Source organism: Macaca thibetana, chromosome 10 (genome assembly GCF_024542745.1).
Source record: "Macaca thibetana thibetana isolate TM-01 chromosome 10, ASM2454274v1, whole genome shotgun sequence".
Classification (NCBI taxonomy): Eukaryota; Metazoa; Chordata; class Mammalia; order Primates; family Cercopithecidae; genus Macaca; species Macaca thibetana.
Window position 1 is genome coordinate 37,754,333 of NC_065587.1, and position 17,694 is coordinate 37,772,026.

At 57.4% G+C, this 17,694-nt stretch overlaps 2 protein-coding genes across 4 annotated transcripts in view; one reads left to right on the forward strand and one right to left on the reverse strand.

Moving 5' to 3' along the window:
* PSMA7 (proteasome 20S subunit alpha 7) overlaps positions 1-17,694 on the forward strand; it is a 189,055-nt gene that overhangs the window by 167,851 nt on the left and 3,510 nt on the right. The window contains exons 2-3 of one of the 3 annotated variants that reach the window (XM_050745111.1): positions 14,509-14,713; positions 16,970-17,096. In XM_050745111.1, coding sequence (XP_050601068.1) covers positions 14,618-14,713; positions 16,970-17,096 — 223 coding nt within the window. In that variant the 5' untranslated portion in view covers positions 14,509-14,617. Of the gene's footprint in view, positions 1-14,505; positions 14,714-16,969; positions 17,097-17,694 lie in introns of all 3 variants that reach the window. The other 2 variants (XM_050745112.1, XM_050745109.1) reach the window with 2 other exon arrangements.
* Positions 1-17,694, reverse strand: part of LOC126929074 (calcium-responsive transactivator) — a 116,783-nt gene that overhangs the window by 26,337 nt on the left and 72,752 nt on the right. The window contains exons 2-3 of the mRNA XM_050745098.1: positions 14,030-14,143; positions 17-93 (exon numbers count right to left, since the gene is read on the reverse strand). Coding sequence (XP_050601055.1) covers positions 17-93; positions 14,030-14,098 — 146 coding nt within the window. The 5' untranslated portion in view covers positions 14,099-14,143. The remainder of the gene's footprint in view (positions 1-16; positions 94-14,029; positions 14,144-17,694) is intronic.

A 17,694-nucleotide genomic window follows, 5' to 3' on the forward strand; every position in this document is an offset into this window, starting at 1 on the left:
GGCGGGCGGCACTCACTGCGTGCACTCGGCTGTCTTGCCCTTGCTCTGGTACTCCAGGATGCACTGGATCAGGTGGTGGTTCTCGTCCAGCATCTGCGGAGAGAGCGTGAGCGGGCGCTGCCGATGAGGGGCTGCCGCTGGCCCTCGGGATGAACCGCCACCGCTACGCATCTAGTTTTCATATAGGTTGAGTGGCCCTTACGTGAAACGTGTCACATTTCAGATTTTTCCAGATTTGGAGGTATCTGTTTTAGACCCACCGGTTTGGCATCCCAAATCCGAAAACCTGAAATGCTCCGATGAGCGTTTCCTTTGAGCCTCATGTTGGCGCTCAGAAAGTTCTAGATTTTGGAGCACTTCAAATTTCCAGATCTGGGATGCTACGCCCGTTCTGTACATGAAGCTGTCGTTCCATGCATGGCCTCAGCCACCACAGACCAAACACTCACACATCCCTGTGCTAAGGACTTCGCCAGTAAGCGGCAGGGCCATCTCAGCCCACAGATGAAAACATGGAGGCCCCGTGCCTCCAGCAGCCCCCACCCTGAAGGACCCTCCAGCTTCCAGGGCCCTTGACTGCAGAGCATCTGTGCAGCAAGGGTCAGCCAAGTCAACAGCAAGGATGTCAGGACCCCGTGGGCACCCCACAAGAGGCCCTGGAGCCCCCAGCTGGAGGGGACAGCCTCAAATCACAACCACACAGGGTGGGACGCAGGTAGCTGCCCCCCTCAGGATCAGCAGGGGTCCAGGGCACTCCTAGGTGGGGGGCATCAAGACTTCCTGCAGGGGCTGCCACCAACCGCAGTGGGGGAGGGAAGGAAAGGGTCTGGAAGGGGCAGGGACAGCACTACGGGTAGAAGAAACCACACACAACACAGGCCGGTGTGGGGGCAGGAAAGGTGGGTGAGACTGCGGAACCGCGCATGACCTGGACCTGGGGCTGGCGACCTGCAGCCCTCACCCCTGGAGTGCTGAAACGCAGCAGAACAGCAGGACGGGCCCACAGGCCACACAGGGAAGGCCAGTCCCGTCTTGAACCTTCTGTATCTTATACATAAAGTGTGTGTGCACAGACAGGGTCATGACTCCAAACCCAGATTAAACCAGTCTCAAGTGACTCAGGTGAACGGCCAGATGTGGGCCTCCCAGAGCTGGGCCAGGGTCTCTGTGCAGGCACCACGTGCTCCTAGAACCGGCAAAATGGAGGCTTCTGGTTCAGGGACAGCCAGGCACACACTCTGCCAAGCACGCTCCACGTTCAAGATGGGCACTGCCAGGAACCTGTCAGATGCAGGGGCTCAGCCTGTCTGTGACCTGGTGACCCGTGTGCCTGGCCGCACCTGAGCAGCAAGGGGCTGGGCCCACAGATTCCCCAGGTTTCCTTCCCAAAGGGCCTCCCGAACGTGCTCGTGTGGCCCCAGGGGGTTCTGGAGCACTCCCAAATCAAGCGGCCCAAGGCCTTGTGTCCACACACCTGCACGTGCTCAGGATGTGCTGAGTCTGGTGGTTGGGAGGAGTGGGGAGGGGTGGGTGGCAGCAGAGGAACAGGGACTGGGGCCAGGCGGCATCCTGCACACACCACACAGGATGCCCACGGGCCATGGGGAGCAGGCACAAAAGAGCCGGCTCTTCCAAGGTGTCCACCTGGGGGCAGCACTGGGTGGCCCATGGAGACCCAACAGGAGGTGAAAGAGGAGAGAGGGGGCGTGGGAGGAGACTGAAAAGAGGGGACACCCGCCCTGTGACCAGCCGCCTCCACCTGCAGGGAAGCACAGGACTGAGCCCACCACACCTGCTGCTTTCCATAAAAAGGCCTTTGCTCAGAGGCTAGCACGCAAGGAAGAAGCCATGCCTTTTCGCTCCACCACAGCGTGCTGGGTCATCTCAGCCCTGTGAGGCTGCTCCTAGCAGGAGCTCAACAGGCCCTGGAGCAGGGGACCCCTAGGGCAAGGGGAGGAGGAGCTCACCTGCCTGCCTGGGGACCTGGGGCCACCCAGCTGTGCCTCCACCCTGCCACGTGGCCCCTTTAACTGCAGTCTGACCTTGGGGCCCAAACCCATCCACAGGCAGAGGGAGTCCAGGGCGGAGAGAGCCCAGCCAGGCCACCTAGCAGAGCAGAGCCCGGGCCCACAGCCCCAGCTAAGTGACTGCCCTCGACTCAGCTTCCTCCTCCGCCCGTCTCCACAACTTCAGAGTTGGTTTATCCTGCTCTATTTTTTCTTTAAGTTATACCTTCCCCCTTTCCACTCTTTATCACTTTTCTCAAGGTGGCCTGCACTCAGCTGAGCCCATTGGGGCCGAGGAGCCGTCCTGAGACAGGGGCGCCGCCAGGGGGCGCTGCGGGCCAGGCTTACCTGTGGGCAGGTGAGGGTGAGTTCACCTGCCAGGCACTGGCATTCCAGATGGCTCTGCCTCCAGATGAACTGAAGGAAGGGGACAACTATGGGCTTTCTTGCTTTCCCTTTAAGTGCTTCCCCATCTCGACTCCTAACCCCCAGGCAGAGATTGTCTCCAGAGACACGAACTAGACACGGCCGGCGTTTCAGCATCACTCCCAGCACGGGGCCGGGATGGGCCGGGGGGGCACAAGCCGCCGACTTCATTAAGCAGAGCCCCGCGGTTGTGCACTGGCCAGGGCAGTGCCGCAGAGTTTATGCACGCACAACAAAACACAGTACTGGTGTGCGTTTTTAAAAAACTGGATACAGAGAACTTTCTCACGTATGTTACACACATACCTATTTCTAAAAGGGCAGGACAGGTGGAACAAAAGGTGGCAGACTGGACGCCTCAAGCCCCACGTCCCGGCCGGCAACTGAGGATGGAACAGCTATGGCCTTCTATGGACAGAAAGGGGAGGGCACAAGACGGCAGCCACAGGAGTTTGAAGCTGAAGAGCACATGGACGAGTGATAACCAGATCAGTGCCCCCAGGGCGCCTGGCCTGAGCCACACTGTGCTGCGAAGCCCCATAAGGCTCAGGAATGTTAAGATTCCGGCACCTTTCAGGGTCGTCCAGGATCTGCTGGTAGGAGATGGGACTGGATGAGGGGGGCGTCTCCAGGAAAGTGACCAGCCTGGAGGAAAGACACTGGGCACTGAAGGGAATGTGCACCTCAGAGCGAACCACAGACCGACCACACGCCTGCCTGAGCACAGCAGGCGGCGCTCCGGCCTCCAATCCCCAGAAGCCACAACAGTGCCATTTGAAAGACAAAGGCTAAAACCAGCCACAGAGGCCAAAATCCAGAGACGAAGGTTATGCAAGACGGAAACTTTTTTCTATTGCTTTTCTTCTGAGACAGGGTCTCGCTCTGTCACCCAGGCTGGAATACAGTGGCGTGATCTTGGCTCCCTGCAACCTCCACCTCCCAGGCTCAAGTGATCCTCCTACCTCAGCCTCCCGAGTAGCTGGGAATACAGGTGTGTGCCACCATGCCTGGCTAAATGCTTTTTTTTTTTTTTTTTTTTTTGGGGGGTAGAGACAGGGTCTCCCTGTGTTGCCTCAGGCTGGTCTCGAACTCCTAGGTTCAAGTGATCCACCCACCTTGGCCTCCCCAAGTGCATGAACCATTGTGCCCGGCCTGAAATTTTTTTAAAAAAATCCAACAAAACCTATTATTAATATCCTCACGAAGACAGCTGGTGCAGTGATGCAGGTTACTGGAGCCTCACAAAAGATGATGCTGGTTAGAAACAACAGAGGGCAGAGCTCTGGAGGTGAAAACCTGTTAGCCATAACACAGCTCAACAGAGGAGCAGAATATGAAGTTGAAGAAGAGTCCCGGAAAGCAGGACGGATCGACCGAGGAGAAAACAGAAAGATTGCGAAGAGAGGAGTGGACCAGCACAGCCCTCCAGGAGCCCCAGAGATAGGAGCAGCGAGGAAATCACCCCCCAATCCTTCAATCAGAGCTGAAGGACGCATTTCCCCATCAGAAGGGCTCTCAGGTGACCAGTCTGCCAAAAAAGACCAGGGACAAAGAAAGATCCTAAACATGACAGGAGAGAAAAACCAGGTTCCACGTGAAGGACAGTGAATTCTGAGGGCATGGAGCCTCCTATGTGGGCCCGCAGGGGGTGACAATCCCAAGGAGACTTCCGGAGGAGCTGTGCTCCATACACCCCCTGAGGGGTCATGACCTCGGGGGGGGGGCTGATGGCCTGGCCTGAGGGAGGCTCTGAGGGAGAGATGAACTCACCACGGAGGCTTCCAGAAGGGCTATGGTCTGATCCCGAGGGAGGCTTCTGCACAGAAATCGTCAGCCGAGACCCCAACCAGGAATGAAGGGAGAACAGACGCACTTTCAGACCCGCAAGTTAGGAAAACGTACCCTGTACCCAAACCAAGGGCACTCGATGACTGGCTGGCATTCTTCGAAAACTGCCAGTCATCAAAGATAAGGAAGATGGACGAGTGGTTCTCAACCAGGAGATACTCAACAGACATGGTCCCGGGGTCCTTCCAATAATCCTTAATGATGTTCTACAAAGGCCATTACCGGGACAACAGGGAAGTCAGAGTGAGTCGGAGCAGACGGCCGCGCTGCTGCCACATCAGCTCCCCCATTTCAATCTTTGTACAGTATCATGTCCATGTTGGCAGCAAAGTCACGCTCAAGTATTTGGGAGTAAAGGGGCACCAAGTCTACAACTCATTCTCAAATTGTCAGGGCAAAAGTAACGTGTCCACAGGACAGAAGAGGGAGGGGACAGCAAATGAGGTGGCGTTAACATGCGGGCAGTCAGATGAAGGGAGTATGGGAATTCTGTTTAAAGGGGCACATCCCAAACACCTGTTCTCAGGAGGCCATAAAATGATGCGCCTCCCTCCCAAAACCAAGGGAGCAAATCCCAGGAGAAGATCCAAGACCCAACCCAAGAGAAGCTAAAGGAATTTGGCCAACGGTGGGAGGCCCACGGAGAGCAGCCCCGAGACTGAAACCCAGAAGAATACCTGAGCGAAGGAGGAGATACACTAGTGACAAGTGATCAAAAAGGAAAACAATCAACAACTCCAGGGAAAACAAAAGCCAGGTAGGAAAAGCAGTCACACGATCCTGCGTGGTTCAGCAGTGAGCAAGGTGTCTGTCATCACCTGTCAACAGCAGAGGCAGATTCAACCCCAGAGAAAGCCACTCTGACGGGTATGAGTGGGAAGCGCAGGTGTGCAGCAGGGAGGGCAGACCTTACCTGGTGACCTGTTCTCCCTGGTCACCAGCCCTAAACCCATTCCAAAGTGGCCACTTGGTTTGGCCTTGAGAAGGGCAAGAGGGTGCTTCTGGGAGGCAGGAGGCATTACTCCTCAGGTTACTCACACCCTGGTCCGGTCTGGCTGTGTCCCCACCCAAATCTCATCTTGAACTGTAGTTCCCACGAGCCCCACGTGTCGTGGGAGGAACCCGGTGGGAAGCAATTGGATGGAAGGGAGCCGCTTCCCCCATGCAGTTCTCGTGATGGTGAGTGAGTTCGCACGAGATCTGTTGGTTTTACAAGCGCCTGGCATTTCCCCTGCTTGCATTTCTCCTTCCTGCCGCCTTGTGAAGAAGGTGCCTTGCTTCCCCTTCTGCCATGATTGTAAGTTTCCTGAGGCCTCCCCAGCCCGGCGGAACTGTGAGTTAATTAAGCCTCTTTCCTTCATAAATTAGCCAGTCTCAGGTTTTCTTCATAGCCGTGTGAGAGAACAGCGAACATACACGCCCACGGCACGTCTTGACTCCTCATGTGCCCGCGTGGCTTTGGTGAGCACAAAATCCAAAGCAAAAGACCCCGACAGGAGAAAAATGCACTGACAGGCAGCTGCGGCCCCCGCTCTGGAGCCTGTCGATCTCTAGTTTCTTACATGTCTGTGTTTATGAAAATCTCTAAAACAAGCATTTACTCACGGTATCATCTGCAAAATGACCTTAAAGAGGCCTGAAGTGAGTCTGGGGTTGCCAGGGCTGGTGATGGGCCCACCTGAGTCTCCTCTACCTGGTTGTACCTCTAACACTAGGCTGAACGAAGAAGCCATTCACGCGGCCCGGAGCGTTCAACATTTTCTGCATTTACTGCTGTCTTCTGCAGACACTGCTTCGCAGCTTCCTGATGTGCACTTATGTGTTTTTCTGCATCGTGAGACACAGTTCTCCCCACCCTTTCCAGAGAAGCTGAGTTTCTACAGGTTCAGGGGTAAACCTGTGTCAGAGACGTTGCTGGCAAAGCACTGCAGCTGGTAGCCTGAGGCCTCCTGAGGTGAGGGTGCTGGGGACAGAGATGAGGTGGCAACTCCATCTGGAAGAGCTAGAGGCTGGCATCGGGGGCTGCAGTAAGGAGGGGTGGGGAGACCCCATCTCTGAGCATGCTTCATCAATGTGCCCATCCTAGGCCTGGGTGAGTGGAGGTGACAGTGAGGAGGTGCGGCTCGCTCTGCTTATGGTGGAGTAGGCGTGGGTGGCCGGTCAGGTGGAGACCAACGTGCGTGAGCAGCTGCTCAAGGCCATGAGGCAGCGGAGCCCCAGGCTTCTGGGGTTGACCTCCAGCTGGGCTGGAGGCTAGGCAGGAGCACATGGGTGAGGTGGGGGAAGGGCGGCCCGACGGAGGAAACAGGCATGTGCAAAGGCCATGGGGCGTGTCTAGGAACGGAGGCCAGCTCTGGGGAGCTGGAGAAGAGGGGAACGGGGGCTGCTGGGGGACGGGAGTCCTGTGCCCATTGCAGGGGTTACTTTCTCAACTGAAGCCTGTGCTCACTGCAAAGGCTGGCTGGACCAAGATCCCAGCGGCTGCGTACATCCACCACCCAATGCACAACAAACCTCCCCGAGCCGTGTGGTCGAAACATGATTTCTTAATTCCCATGATTCTGGGCCAGCTGGGAGGATCTTCTGCTGGGCTTGGCTGGGCTCGCCACTGGGGCAGCTGGGAGACCCGGGCCTCCCACTCCCTCTCTGCATTGTCACCCCTGTGGTCTCAGGCTCTGAGGGGCGGCCCCAGCGTGTCTCTGTTGGTCAGGCTAGCTGATGCCCAGGGCCAAGCCCAGCACCCACAGGGAGACGAACCCAAGGGGCACAGCTGGCAATGGACCATGCGGCTGAGCAGAGAAGCCGGATTTGGCAGGCGGGGACTGACGGGGGATACAGGGCGTGTCTTGGAGGGCCCAGGGCACAGCCAGGCACCAAGGATGGGGCCTGGGACTGCTGAAGCCCCACCGTGGGGTCCTGACTGGGTAGGCGAGGGAGTGAGGATGAGAACTGGGGACGGAGAGCAACTGGGGTCCCAGAGCCCACAGAGAGTAGGTGAAGGGCTGGGGCTGTCAGGCAAAAACCTGGGTGAGGGGCTCTCAGCAGAACCGTCTCTCCCCAGTGACGAACCTGTGTGGGGCCCTGGAAGGCGGACACAGAGGAGGCCTGGGGCTCTGAGGCTCACTGCCCACGCTGGGCAGAAACACCTCCGGTGTCCTCGTGGTTGTCCTTTCTAACTACAAAGACTTTCGGAACCTTTTTAATTTTGTAGGAGGAACCCCTGGCTCCTCCCACCCAGAAGCCAGCTCTGCTTCTTCTGGAAGCATCTCGCATGGAGTCCATGCGCTCCCCTCCCGACTCTGCACACACCTGATAACGTTCCACTCCCGCTGCTCCACTGAGTTCCCTTTCCTCTCAAAAAATCTCGGAAACTGTCCTCTGTCAGCACAGAGACCCCACCTGTCCCTTGAGCCCAGGAGGACGAGGCTGCATGAACTGTGATCACGTCAGTGCGCCTCAGCCTAGGCGAAGGAGCAAGACTCTGTCTTAAAAAAAAAAACAAAAATCCACCTCAATGTTTCCTATGCTCCAGAGAATTCCACAACATGGACACAACGTAGTACTCAGTCTCCTCGGACAGATGTTGAAATTGTTCCGTCTTCTGCCACTACACTCAGGGCTGCCACGCACTCCCCACGCATGGCGTGGACACAGACACAGGATCAACTCCTAGGAGTCATCAAGGTGTGAGAGGGACCAGCCTGGCAGACCGGAGAGCTGGTTGAGCATCAGCAGGTGGCTGAGCCGGCGATGGCACCTGTGCTAGCACCTGCCACTCCTGTTCTTGGGGCAGACATCGCTGACCCATCAGCTCTCCTTCCCTGAGCCCAGCCTGAGCTGCTCCGTCCTTGCCCCCAAGGTCAGCAAGCCGACACTACAGACTCCACTGATGGAAGCCAATGGGACCCTCTGAACATTCCCCCAACTGTGGAATATGTGTCGGTGTGTGGGCTTCAGAAGAGCCCCCAAATTTACACGTGCAGTCTCCTTGGGGGGAGCTGGCTGCTGCCTCATGGCCCCACCACTGTGTGTTTGACAAGCGTGTGCAATTTCCAAGACTCTAAGAACATGTGAAGACATGCTTAACATACACAACAGCAGCCGCATGTGCACACGCCTTGGCAGTCCCTTTCAGTCTCATGGTGCTCTGGGGCGTCTCACAGCACAGCACAACCAAATCACTTTGCTCCTGACAGTTCCCAAGCTGAAGATGTGCTTACTGTACTAGCGACATGTGACGTTTGTGTGCATCCCGTCCATGTGCTGACACTGCCTTTTCTTTTCGACACGACCCTGGACTTGCGATGGTTTCCTGCAGTATGGAACGGAGTCCTTACCTCCCTTTCCGAATGCCACGGATAAATTTCGGCCGTTCCTTGCTGGTTGCGTGCCTGATCAAAGGCTAAAGCTGACCAATGACAAGGCTGCCAGGCATTGTCTTACCCATACACACAGGCTAGGAGGGAGGCCACAGCCCTGTCCTCTTGCTAAAGACAAGGAAACTGGGCCACAGAAAGGTGAAGCACACATCACCATCGGCGGGATAAGAATGTGAGCCCAGGAAGTCCGGCCTGCCCCACCCTGCCCTCCTGCAGTTCCATGGCCCCCATCCTCATCCTGGTAACACCAAGGACCTGCCTGCTTCCCACACCTATTTCCAATTTGAGGAGGATATAAATAGGCCACTTCCGTCCCCATTGTGCACAGCAACTGTGGGGGCCGATTAGAATCGGACCAGCATCACAGGAGCCTCCTTCCCGCAATCGTCCATGGCACCTTCTCCCAACCTTTCGGATTCCTCTTGTGATCACAGGCAGGGAGGCAGTGGAGGTGCCTGCCTGGACCAGAGGAGAAGACCTGCACTTCCTCTTCCCAGGCCCCACAGGCCTTACGGGCCATCAGTGCCGGCCCGCTAACTGCCTCAGCACCCAGAGCCTGTTCATTCTTCCATCCACTGTACCACGCCACAGGGCGTGACCCCTGCATCCACTGGGGGTGGGCGTGAGTCCTGCATCCACTGGGGGCGGGCGTGACTCTTCCGCCATCTGCAGCCCGGGGATTCCAGGAAATCTGTCCTCGGACTCCAAGCACACAGAGGCAGGTGCCCAGGCTCCAACCCACTGGCCTGGGGCACAGACCGTGCAAAGGTCAGGAGCCTCAAGGAGAACATCTGGGACCGCTGGCTAGTGAGCGCCACCTGGGCAAGACCTGGGCTGCCTTCAGCTGCTGCCTCCAGACTCCACACCCAGCGACTGGATGGCAGACAGGGACTCTGGAGACCCATCAGCCTTGGAAAGGTCAGGGGTAAAGGGCAGTGGGCAGGCACTGTGTCTTTATCCAAATGCTTCCTCACCCTCCAGGCTGAGCAGGACTGGGAAGAGCACCTTCAGGAGCGCCCAGCAAGAGGGTGTATGGCCAGGCTTTACAGACAGAGGGGACAGAGGCCAGGCTGCGGCTGCTCCCTCTGGGACAATGCCTTTCTCCTGCCTGCCTCGCCCACAGCGCTCAGGCTCAAGGGCCTTGCAGAGTGCCTCCCTCACCTGACCTAAGACAGCAAGGAGGCCAAGCAAGGCCTGTGGCTGCGGGGTCCCTCCCCGGGGCTGAGCCCAGGCTCCAGAATGAGGGGACCCCACCCCTCATCCCTGGTGATATAAAGACAGGCCCCCGTGCTCCCCTTCTCAGGTGGGGGGAGCCTCTGATAGCGGGAAGAATGCTGTCAATCAGCCACGTGCAAGGGAGGCTTAGCATCCCCAAGCCATTCAGTCACAGGACAGCTCTCACCTTACAAACACTCCTAGCCAAGTTAGCTTGCGTTCCTTCAGACAGCAAGTTCCAGGTCTGAGGGAGCACACAGGGTGCCCACTGTCTGCTGGGTGTGCACCCCATCCTCCACACCTCATCCCCACCCAGAAGTGTGCCCCTTGCCCATGCCCCACCCCCGCACCTGGGTACCAAGGGCATGTGATAGGGCTGGTCCAGGTTCAACCACTCCCTGGCTCTCAGACCCTGGGCACGGCACCAACCCACCCCACAAAGGTCTTGTCTTCCCACACCAAACCCACACAGCAGGCAGACCCAGGGCCCCACCTCCTCTCAGCTCTGTCCCATTCCCTCAGAGCTCTTCCCCAACCCTGCCCTGCAACAGGCACTGGGGATCCAGACACCCAGCAGACGGGCAGACACCACTGCTATTATCCGGCCAAGGAAACCAATGAGAAAACCAATACTAACAGAAACAGTAACACATTTATTGACCAATTACTGTGTGCCAAGCAGCAAGGAGGCAACCCAGGGATCAAGTCTGGCCACATGGTCCGTGGTGACCACTGCAGCCCCAGCCCCAACAGCAGCGTAAGGAGCACACACTGGACAGTAGGACACTACAGTTCCCAGCTGGTGGCCAGAGAACAGCCAGCCAGGCCCAAGGGCCACTGTGGTGACATGGCCCAGCCCCACCACAGGGTTCCCTAGCACAGTCATGTCCCTTGTGGTGCTTGCCGCAGAGTGGTTCTGACCATCTCACCCATGCACTGCTGCCTGGTCACCACCAGCTACCCTCCCCACATCAGCCCAGCACTCCCTGCCCTTCCACTTTGGGTCCCCCAATACCTGCTCCATGCAGGCCAGGTTCGGGACCCTCTGTGACTCTCTGCCTCCGCCTCATGGCTCTCTTTCTCTGAGCTAGCCCTCACCACAAATGCACTCTTGTGGGCTGAACTGTGCCCGGACCCCAGTCCCTGCGCATGGGAGGTACTAGAAACAAGCTATTTGAAAATGAAGCAAAGATGGGGTCTTGCTGGATTAACGCAGGCCCTAAAACCAATGACTAGAGTCCTTATAAAAACTGGGAAATTGAGGCCAGGCATGATGGCTCATGCCTGTAATCACAGCACTTTGGGAGGCCAAGGGGGGGGGGGGGGGGGGGGGCGGATCACCTGAGGTCGGGAGTTCAAGACCAGCCCGGCCAACATGGAGAAACGCCGTCTGTACTAAAAACACAAAATTAGTGGATATGGTGGCACGCGCCTGTAATTCCAGCTACTCAGGAGGCTGAGGCAGGAGAACTGTTTGAACGTGGGCGGGTGGGGGGGCGGAGGCTGTGAGCCCAAGATGGTGCCATTGCACTCTAGCCTGGGCAACAAGAGCGAAACTCCATCTCAAAAAAAAAAAAAAAAAAGAAAAAAAAAAAGATGATGATGAAATCAGAGACTGGCTGGATACACCTACAAGCTAGAGAACACCAAGGGCTGCCCACAGCCATCAGAAGCCAAGAGAAGAGCAGGGAACTGACCCCTGGACTTGGGACTTCTGGCCTCCAAAACTGTAAGGGAATAGATTTCTGTCGTTTGAAGCCACCTGGGTTGTGGTAATGTGTCAAGGAAGTCACAGGACACTGACGCATCTGCTTATTTCAAAACACTTCCACTGATGGAACCAGAGTCACAGATGCACCGGCACGTGCTCAGCACTAACTGTGCTCAGACACGACGAGAGGCTGGGGATCAGCAAAGAATTCATCAGTCACATGCTGAACTCAGGAGCCCAAGCAAGTGCTTCCTGGGCCACATGACGGCTGAGGGAGCATGAGACAGGGAACATTTGAGTGAGGCTTTGAAGGTTGAGTAGAAGTTGGCTTGGAAGATCCCCACCCACACACTATGTTGTTAAGGACAAGTTGTATTCTTCCTTCCCCTTCACTACCAAGCGGGTTTCAGAGGGGTCCCTGGCTTCTCTTAATGCTCTCGGCATGAGACTACTAGCACACACTGTGGACACAGCACACGTTTTAGGCATAGAACACGCACCTCTCACACCCTTCTCAGCCTTCTCACACCTCCCAGTAAAAGATCCCTGGGTAAATATATTCACTGTCAAAACACCAAGCCCAATATGCAGCCTGCTGGCCCTACCAGGCCAAGTCAGCAGCCTAAACTAAATATCCATTTCCAATGGTCAGCAGGCTGAGTTTCTGCCCTGGGACACACAGTCCCCAGGTGCATTTCTTCCTTTCTAATCTGATGTTTGGGGCAGCACCTCAATACACACTTTTACCTGGAGAATTTGGGGAGCTTCAATGGAAGTGTGTGCGCAGTGCAAGTAACAGGACGAACGTTGAAGACAAAGGTAGCTTCAATGACTGCTAAGGTCCAAAAAACCAGAGTGCCAGGAGATGCTCCGGGTTCCAACATTTGCCTCTGAGCCTAGAGCTTGACCTCCGCCTGGCCAAATGTTCCCAGATCAAGGGGTACCAACAGAGCAGACCCTGGAGTCACAGTCTGGGTTCAACACCTGGCTGTGCCACTTACCAGCAAGGCACTCAGCACCCCAGGCTTCAGCGTCCACTTACCAGCAAGGCACAGCCTCCCTAGACCTCAGCGTCCTTAGCTGTTAAACGGGATGCCAGTAGCTTCTATGAAGAATTGGATGAATTAAAATTTATAAAACCCTTAGAACAGTGTCTGGGATACAGTAGGCACACATAAGTGTTTACTACGTAAATTAAAATGCCACACTTGTAAATCTGTGTTTCTGCTATTCTCAATCTCTCCTGTTCAGAGTTGGCCAAGGTTCTCATTTGTTAAGACCATCAAATTTCTAAAACTAGCAACAGCAAGGGTAGTCTCAAAATAGGCGATAGATTTAGGACAACTTCCACAGGAGACTGGCATGTCATCAAGGAATAAGAGCCACAGTCAAGGTCAAGGTGAACCCCCTTAGGGAGACACGCCGCTCCTGGGAACCTAGGAATACCACTGTTTATCCCTGCAATCTCACCAGGGTGAAGACGGAGTCGGAGTTGAGGAAAAAACGAATGTCACTCCAAAAGATGTTGCGACAACTGAAACGGGAATGGCTAATGCTGATTTTCTTCCGAATTTGTCTTCTACCGAAAAACAGCAGAAAATGCAAAGTCTCAATTTCAAAACTTAGGGCTTTGGATAACGGTGTCCCAAACCCCTGTAAACGCTATCTCTTGAAATCCACAAGGCCGAACTTACGGAGCTAGAGGAAAGGTTGTGGAGCAAATCCATCAAGTTTGTTAGGCGAGGCGGCGGGGGAGGGTGTCACGCTGAAATGCGGCGTGGCCGCGAGGATACGGGTGGGCGGTGCGCTTCTTACGGGGCCGAGCTGCCTAACGATGCCCTCCAAATGGGCATTGGGAGGCGTCCCTCTGTGCCTCCATCGTCCGCGCCTCGCTCCAGCGGCAGAAGGGGCAGCCCTGGCCGCGGGCCCCGCCATCTCCGTGCGCCCGGAGGCCGGCCCGCGCCCTTGTCCACTCGCCAAGCTGAGCGCAGAAAGCGAGTGTCGCCCGCCGCCCGCCTTCGCCACCGAGACTGGCTGCGGAGCGCGACGAGCCCTCGCCCCGGCCCCGAGGGGTCCCCGTGCGCCCGGCACGGCCCAGGACTGTTCCCAGCGCGCGCCGCGGACTCGGAGGACAGCGCGCTCGGGGGCCGGCACCCTCCAGCGTCCGCCCGGCCCCCAGCGCCCCGTGCCCCGGCCCGAGGGACCCGCCGCCCCAACAAAGTTGGCGCAGGCTCTCCGGGGAGCGCCCCCCACACGGCCCGGTGCCCGCTGGCGCGCAGGCGTGGAACGCGGGGACGGGCACCGGGCCGCCGTCGGGGTTCGCGGCCGCCCGGCTGCGCCCCGGCTTTGTTCGCGCCCTGCGCCCGTCAGCTGCCCGCGCCCCGGCCCCGCGAGCGCCCGCCCTCAGCCCCGCCGCCCGGCGCCGCCGCCCCGGCCCGGCCCACCTTCTGGATGGTTTGCTGCGTGACCTCCCCTTTGCCTCTTGGCCGGGCGGACGCGAAGGCCACGGACATGGTGGCTGCGCGGGACTCAGCCCGTGGTCATCGGGGTGGATACTCCGGCTGCGCTCGGCGGCCCGAGGCGCTCATTATCCGCAGTAGCGGCGGGGGGGCAGGGGGCGGGGGCGCGGGGGGCGCCGCGTCATGGGCTCGTCCGCCTCGTCGCCGTCGCCGAGCCTCCGGGCCCGCGGCGCCGCCGCTCCGCCCTGCAGAAGGGTCTGCGGCCCAGTGCCGAACGGTGGCCCCCGGCGGCCCCCTCGCACCCAGCGCCCGGCCCTCCGCCGGAGCACCGCCTCCCACCCCCGGCCACCGGTGGTTCGGCCTGGCCCCGCCCCGGCGCGCGCCCGCACGTCCGCCCGACGCCGCCTGACGCCGCCCGACGCCGCCTGACGCCGCCCGTCGCCGGCAGCGCAGGTCACGGCGCCGAGGGCGGGGCGCGGGCGCAGTGGCGCCGGGAGTCGCGGGTGCGCGCGGGCCGTGAGTGTGCGCTTTTGAGAGTCGCGGCGGAAGGAACTCGGCCGCCGCCCCGCCGGCATGAGCTACGACCGCGCCATCACCGTCTTTTCGCCCGACGGCCATCTCTTCCAAGTGGAGTACGCGCAGGAGGCCGTCAAGAAGGGCTCGACCGCGGTGAGCCGCCGGGGCCTGCGCGGGGCCGGGGACGCGGGCGGAAGTGGGGCTGGGGAGCCGAGAGAGGGTCGGGGTCGGGCGCGGAGCTGTGGGCGCACGCGGGCGTGCGCGGGGCAGCGGCGTGGGCAGTCGGGGCTGTAGCTGAGCGCGGGCCCCGCTGCCGGTCTCCACGAGTGCCTGCAGAGGCGGCGTTTGGCGTGAGCCGCGATGGCCCGTTCTCCCCACCCAGCGCCTCGCTTGGGGCCCGGCCTCGCGTGGGGCACCGGGCACGCGGGACCGTGGCGACGCCATCTTGGGCACCCCTGGCCCCGGCCGGGCGCGTGGGTCGCATCGCCGACCCGGTTTGCAGAGGCCGGGCGAGGGCCGCTGCAGGCCGCGGGGGATCGACTGTGCGCTCGCTGGGGGCTGTTCACGCAGCCGGGTGGCTGGGTAGCGAACTGCTCAGTCCCCCGTTACCGGGACCCCCACCCGCCCCAGGGCAACACTTGTTCTCTAGGCCCAGGTGGGCTTCGGGAACAAAGCAGCTCGCTGGTCTGGCCGGTGGCGGGCGCTTCCCGGGTCCCTGCACTCTGCCGGAAGGAGCCTTCCCGGGGCCGGGCTGCAGCCGCCCGGGTCAGGACTGGTCTGAACACGGCCGTTTCAATTTTGACGAGGGCTCGTGTACATTGACCTTAGTGACATTGTTTGAAACTTAAATTCGTAGCATCAAGACGTGTCAGTTTTGTTGGTCAGCCTGTGAGATCGTTATTCTTTTATCACCTGGTATTCAGGTTTGAGCAGGCAAAGAAAGCACACACGGTTCTCTAAATTTTGAATTGTTTTCATTTTCTGAATCTTTGTTTTGAAATGAAGGCCCAGTTATTCATCAGGTGATCTAAGTCAGCTTAAAGAGCACTAGGAGTCGGCTGACTCCTGCCTTCGACCCCAATACTCCCACCTCCGCCAGTTGGCTGCACCTGGCTTTAACAAATCCATGTAGCTTCTCTGGGCCTCGAGTCAGTTGAAGGTCAAGTGAGTCAGTACCTGAGAAAGCTCCCGGAAAACCCGAACACTTGAGACCAGAACTTCTCAGCCAGGGATGGTTTTGTGCCCACAGGGGCCACTGGCAGTGTGTGGCGACTTTTCTAGTGGTCTAAGACCTTGCAGAGGTGCTCCTGGCATTTAGAGGGTAGAGGCCAGGGACGCTGCTCAATATCCCACCCGTGCTCAGGGCGGCAGGAACAGTGAGATCAGCCTGCCCAGGTGCTCACAGTGCTAAGCGGGAGAAGCCCCTGCTCTAAACCAGGAGCCGCTGTTTATCCCAATGATGGTTCCCTTTGTTTCTGGCTTGACTGGGGGTTGACTGTCAGTGATTGTCGGTGCTTTTAGTAACAGCTACATCCTTCTCTAGTATCAGCCATAAACAATTTGGGATAACAGTTGACACCTTGTCCACTGGTGGCAAATCAGGCCCCTTCCCACGGCTGTCACATGAGTATGTCACAGTGCAGGAAACAGTGCATTGTGGCTCAATACAATTTCACAACTACAGAAACACTGCCTTCAGAACACCAGACTCGAGTGTGAAAGTCTGAGGCTTCCAGGCTTTGCATGGGACTGTTTGATTCATTGGGTTGAAAGGAAACACATGCCGATTATATAATGGTTACTTACTAGCTATGCTGTAACTAAAACTACATCTCAGCATTTGAAAGGCGGTTGGGCACCTAGGTGAGCATGCCTGGGCTAGCTCTACCAGCAGTAGATGAATGCCCCTGGGTTTGCAGGATGTGGTGCCAACCACAGTGACAGACAAGTGGAGGAGGAAGGGGTGTGGGTGCACACACCTTCCAGTGGGAGCTGCTACCCAGAGTACGTATCCCCCAGGACCGAGGTTCAAATCTGCTCCTAGTGCTTGCTGCCTGGCAGTAGAACCATGTGTCACTTTTTTTCGGAGGGTGGGGTGAGGGGACAGGGTCTTGCTGTCTCTGTCTCCCAGCCATCATGGCTCACTGCAGCCTCCACCTACCAGGCTCTAGCGATCCTCCCACCAGCCCCCAGAGTAGCTGGGACTGCAGGCTTGAGCCACCACGCCTGGCTAATTTTTGTACTTTTTTTAGAGACAGGGTTTTGCCATGCTGTCCATGCTGGTCTCGAACTCTTGAACTCAAGTCATCCACCCACCTCAGCCTCCAAAAGTGCTGGAATTACAGGCATGAGCCACTGCACCCAGCACTCATGTCACTTTCTTATGTGGTTTGTGGATCTTAATTAAAGGTTGGTGTTCGAGGAAGAGACATTGTTGTTCTTGGTGTGGAGAAGAAGTCAGTGGCCAAACTGCAGGATGAAAGAACAGTGCGGAAGATCTGTGCTTTGGATGACAATGTCTGCATGGCCTTTGCAGGTACGCGTCGGTGGGGAGCGCTGTCTTACTCTCCAGAGTCTCAGCGAAGAATAGGGCTTTAGAGATTAACTCGGTGTGTGGGCTGTTGTGAGCCATATAAACTGAGTAAATGAAAATCATTTAAAAGAAACGAATTTGGACTTTTAAGTTGGCCAGTTTCTTTGGTGGCCTCTCTGCCATAGCGGGTGAAAGAGAAATGGCTAAATGGATGAAAACACTTCTGGCTGCTGTGCAATTTGACCTCCACTGTTATTTTTCTGTATCAGTCAGTTACAATCTAGAGAAAAGCTGGACTTTGTAGAGCCAACTGCATCTGTGGCATGGAGAGGACAGAACCACGTCCTGCCATCCCCAGCAGTAAAAAGGACCGCACTGGTGGATGCAGGCCATGCCTCGGCATCTTCTCAGCGCTGTTTTGGTCTTGCTCATTTCTCCTCTCAGCAGATCCAATCTGGGAAGATCTCAATTTATGTAATGAAATTAGGGATTAACTCAATTTCTAAGATTCCCAAGAGGACTCAGGTACCGTGTTTAAGTATGGTCCGAGGCACACAATTCTTCATATACAGACAGTCCCTGACTTAGTATGGTTCAATCT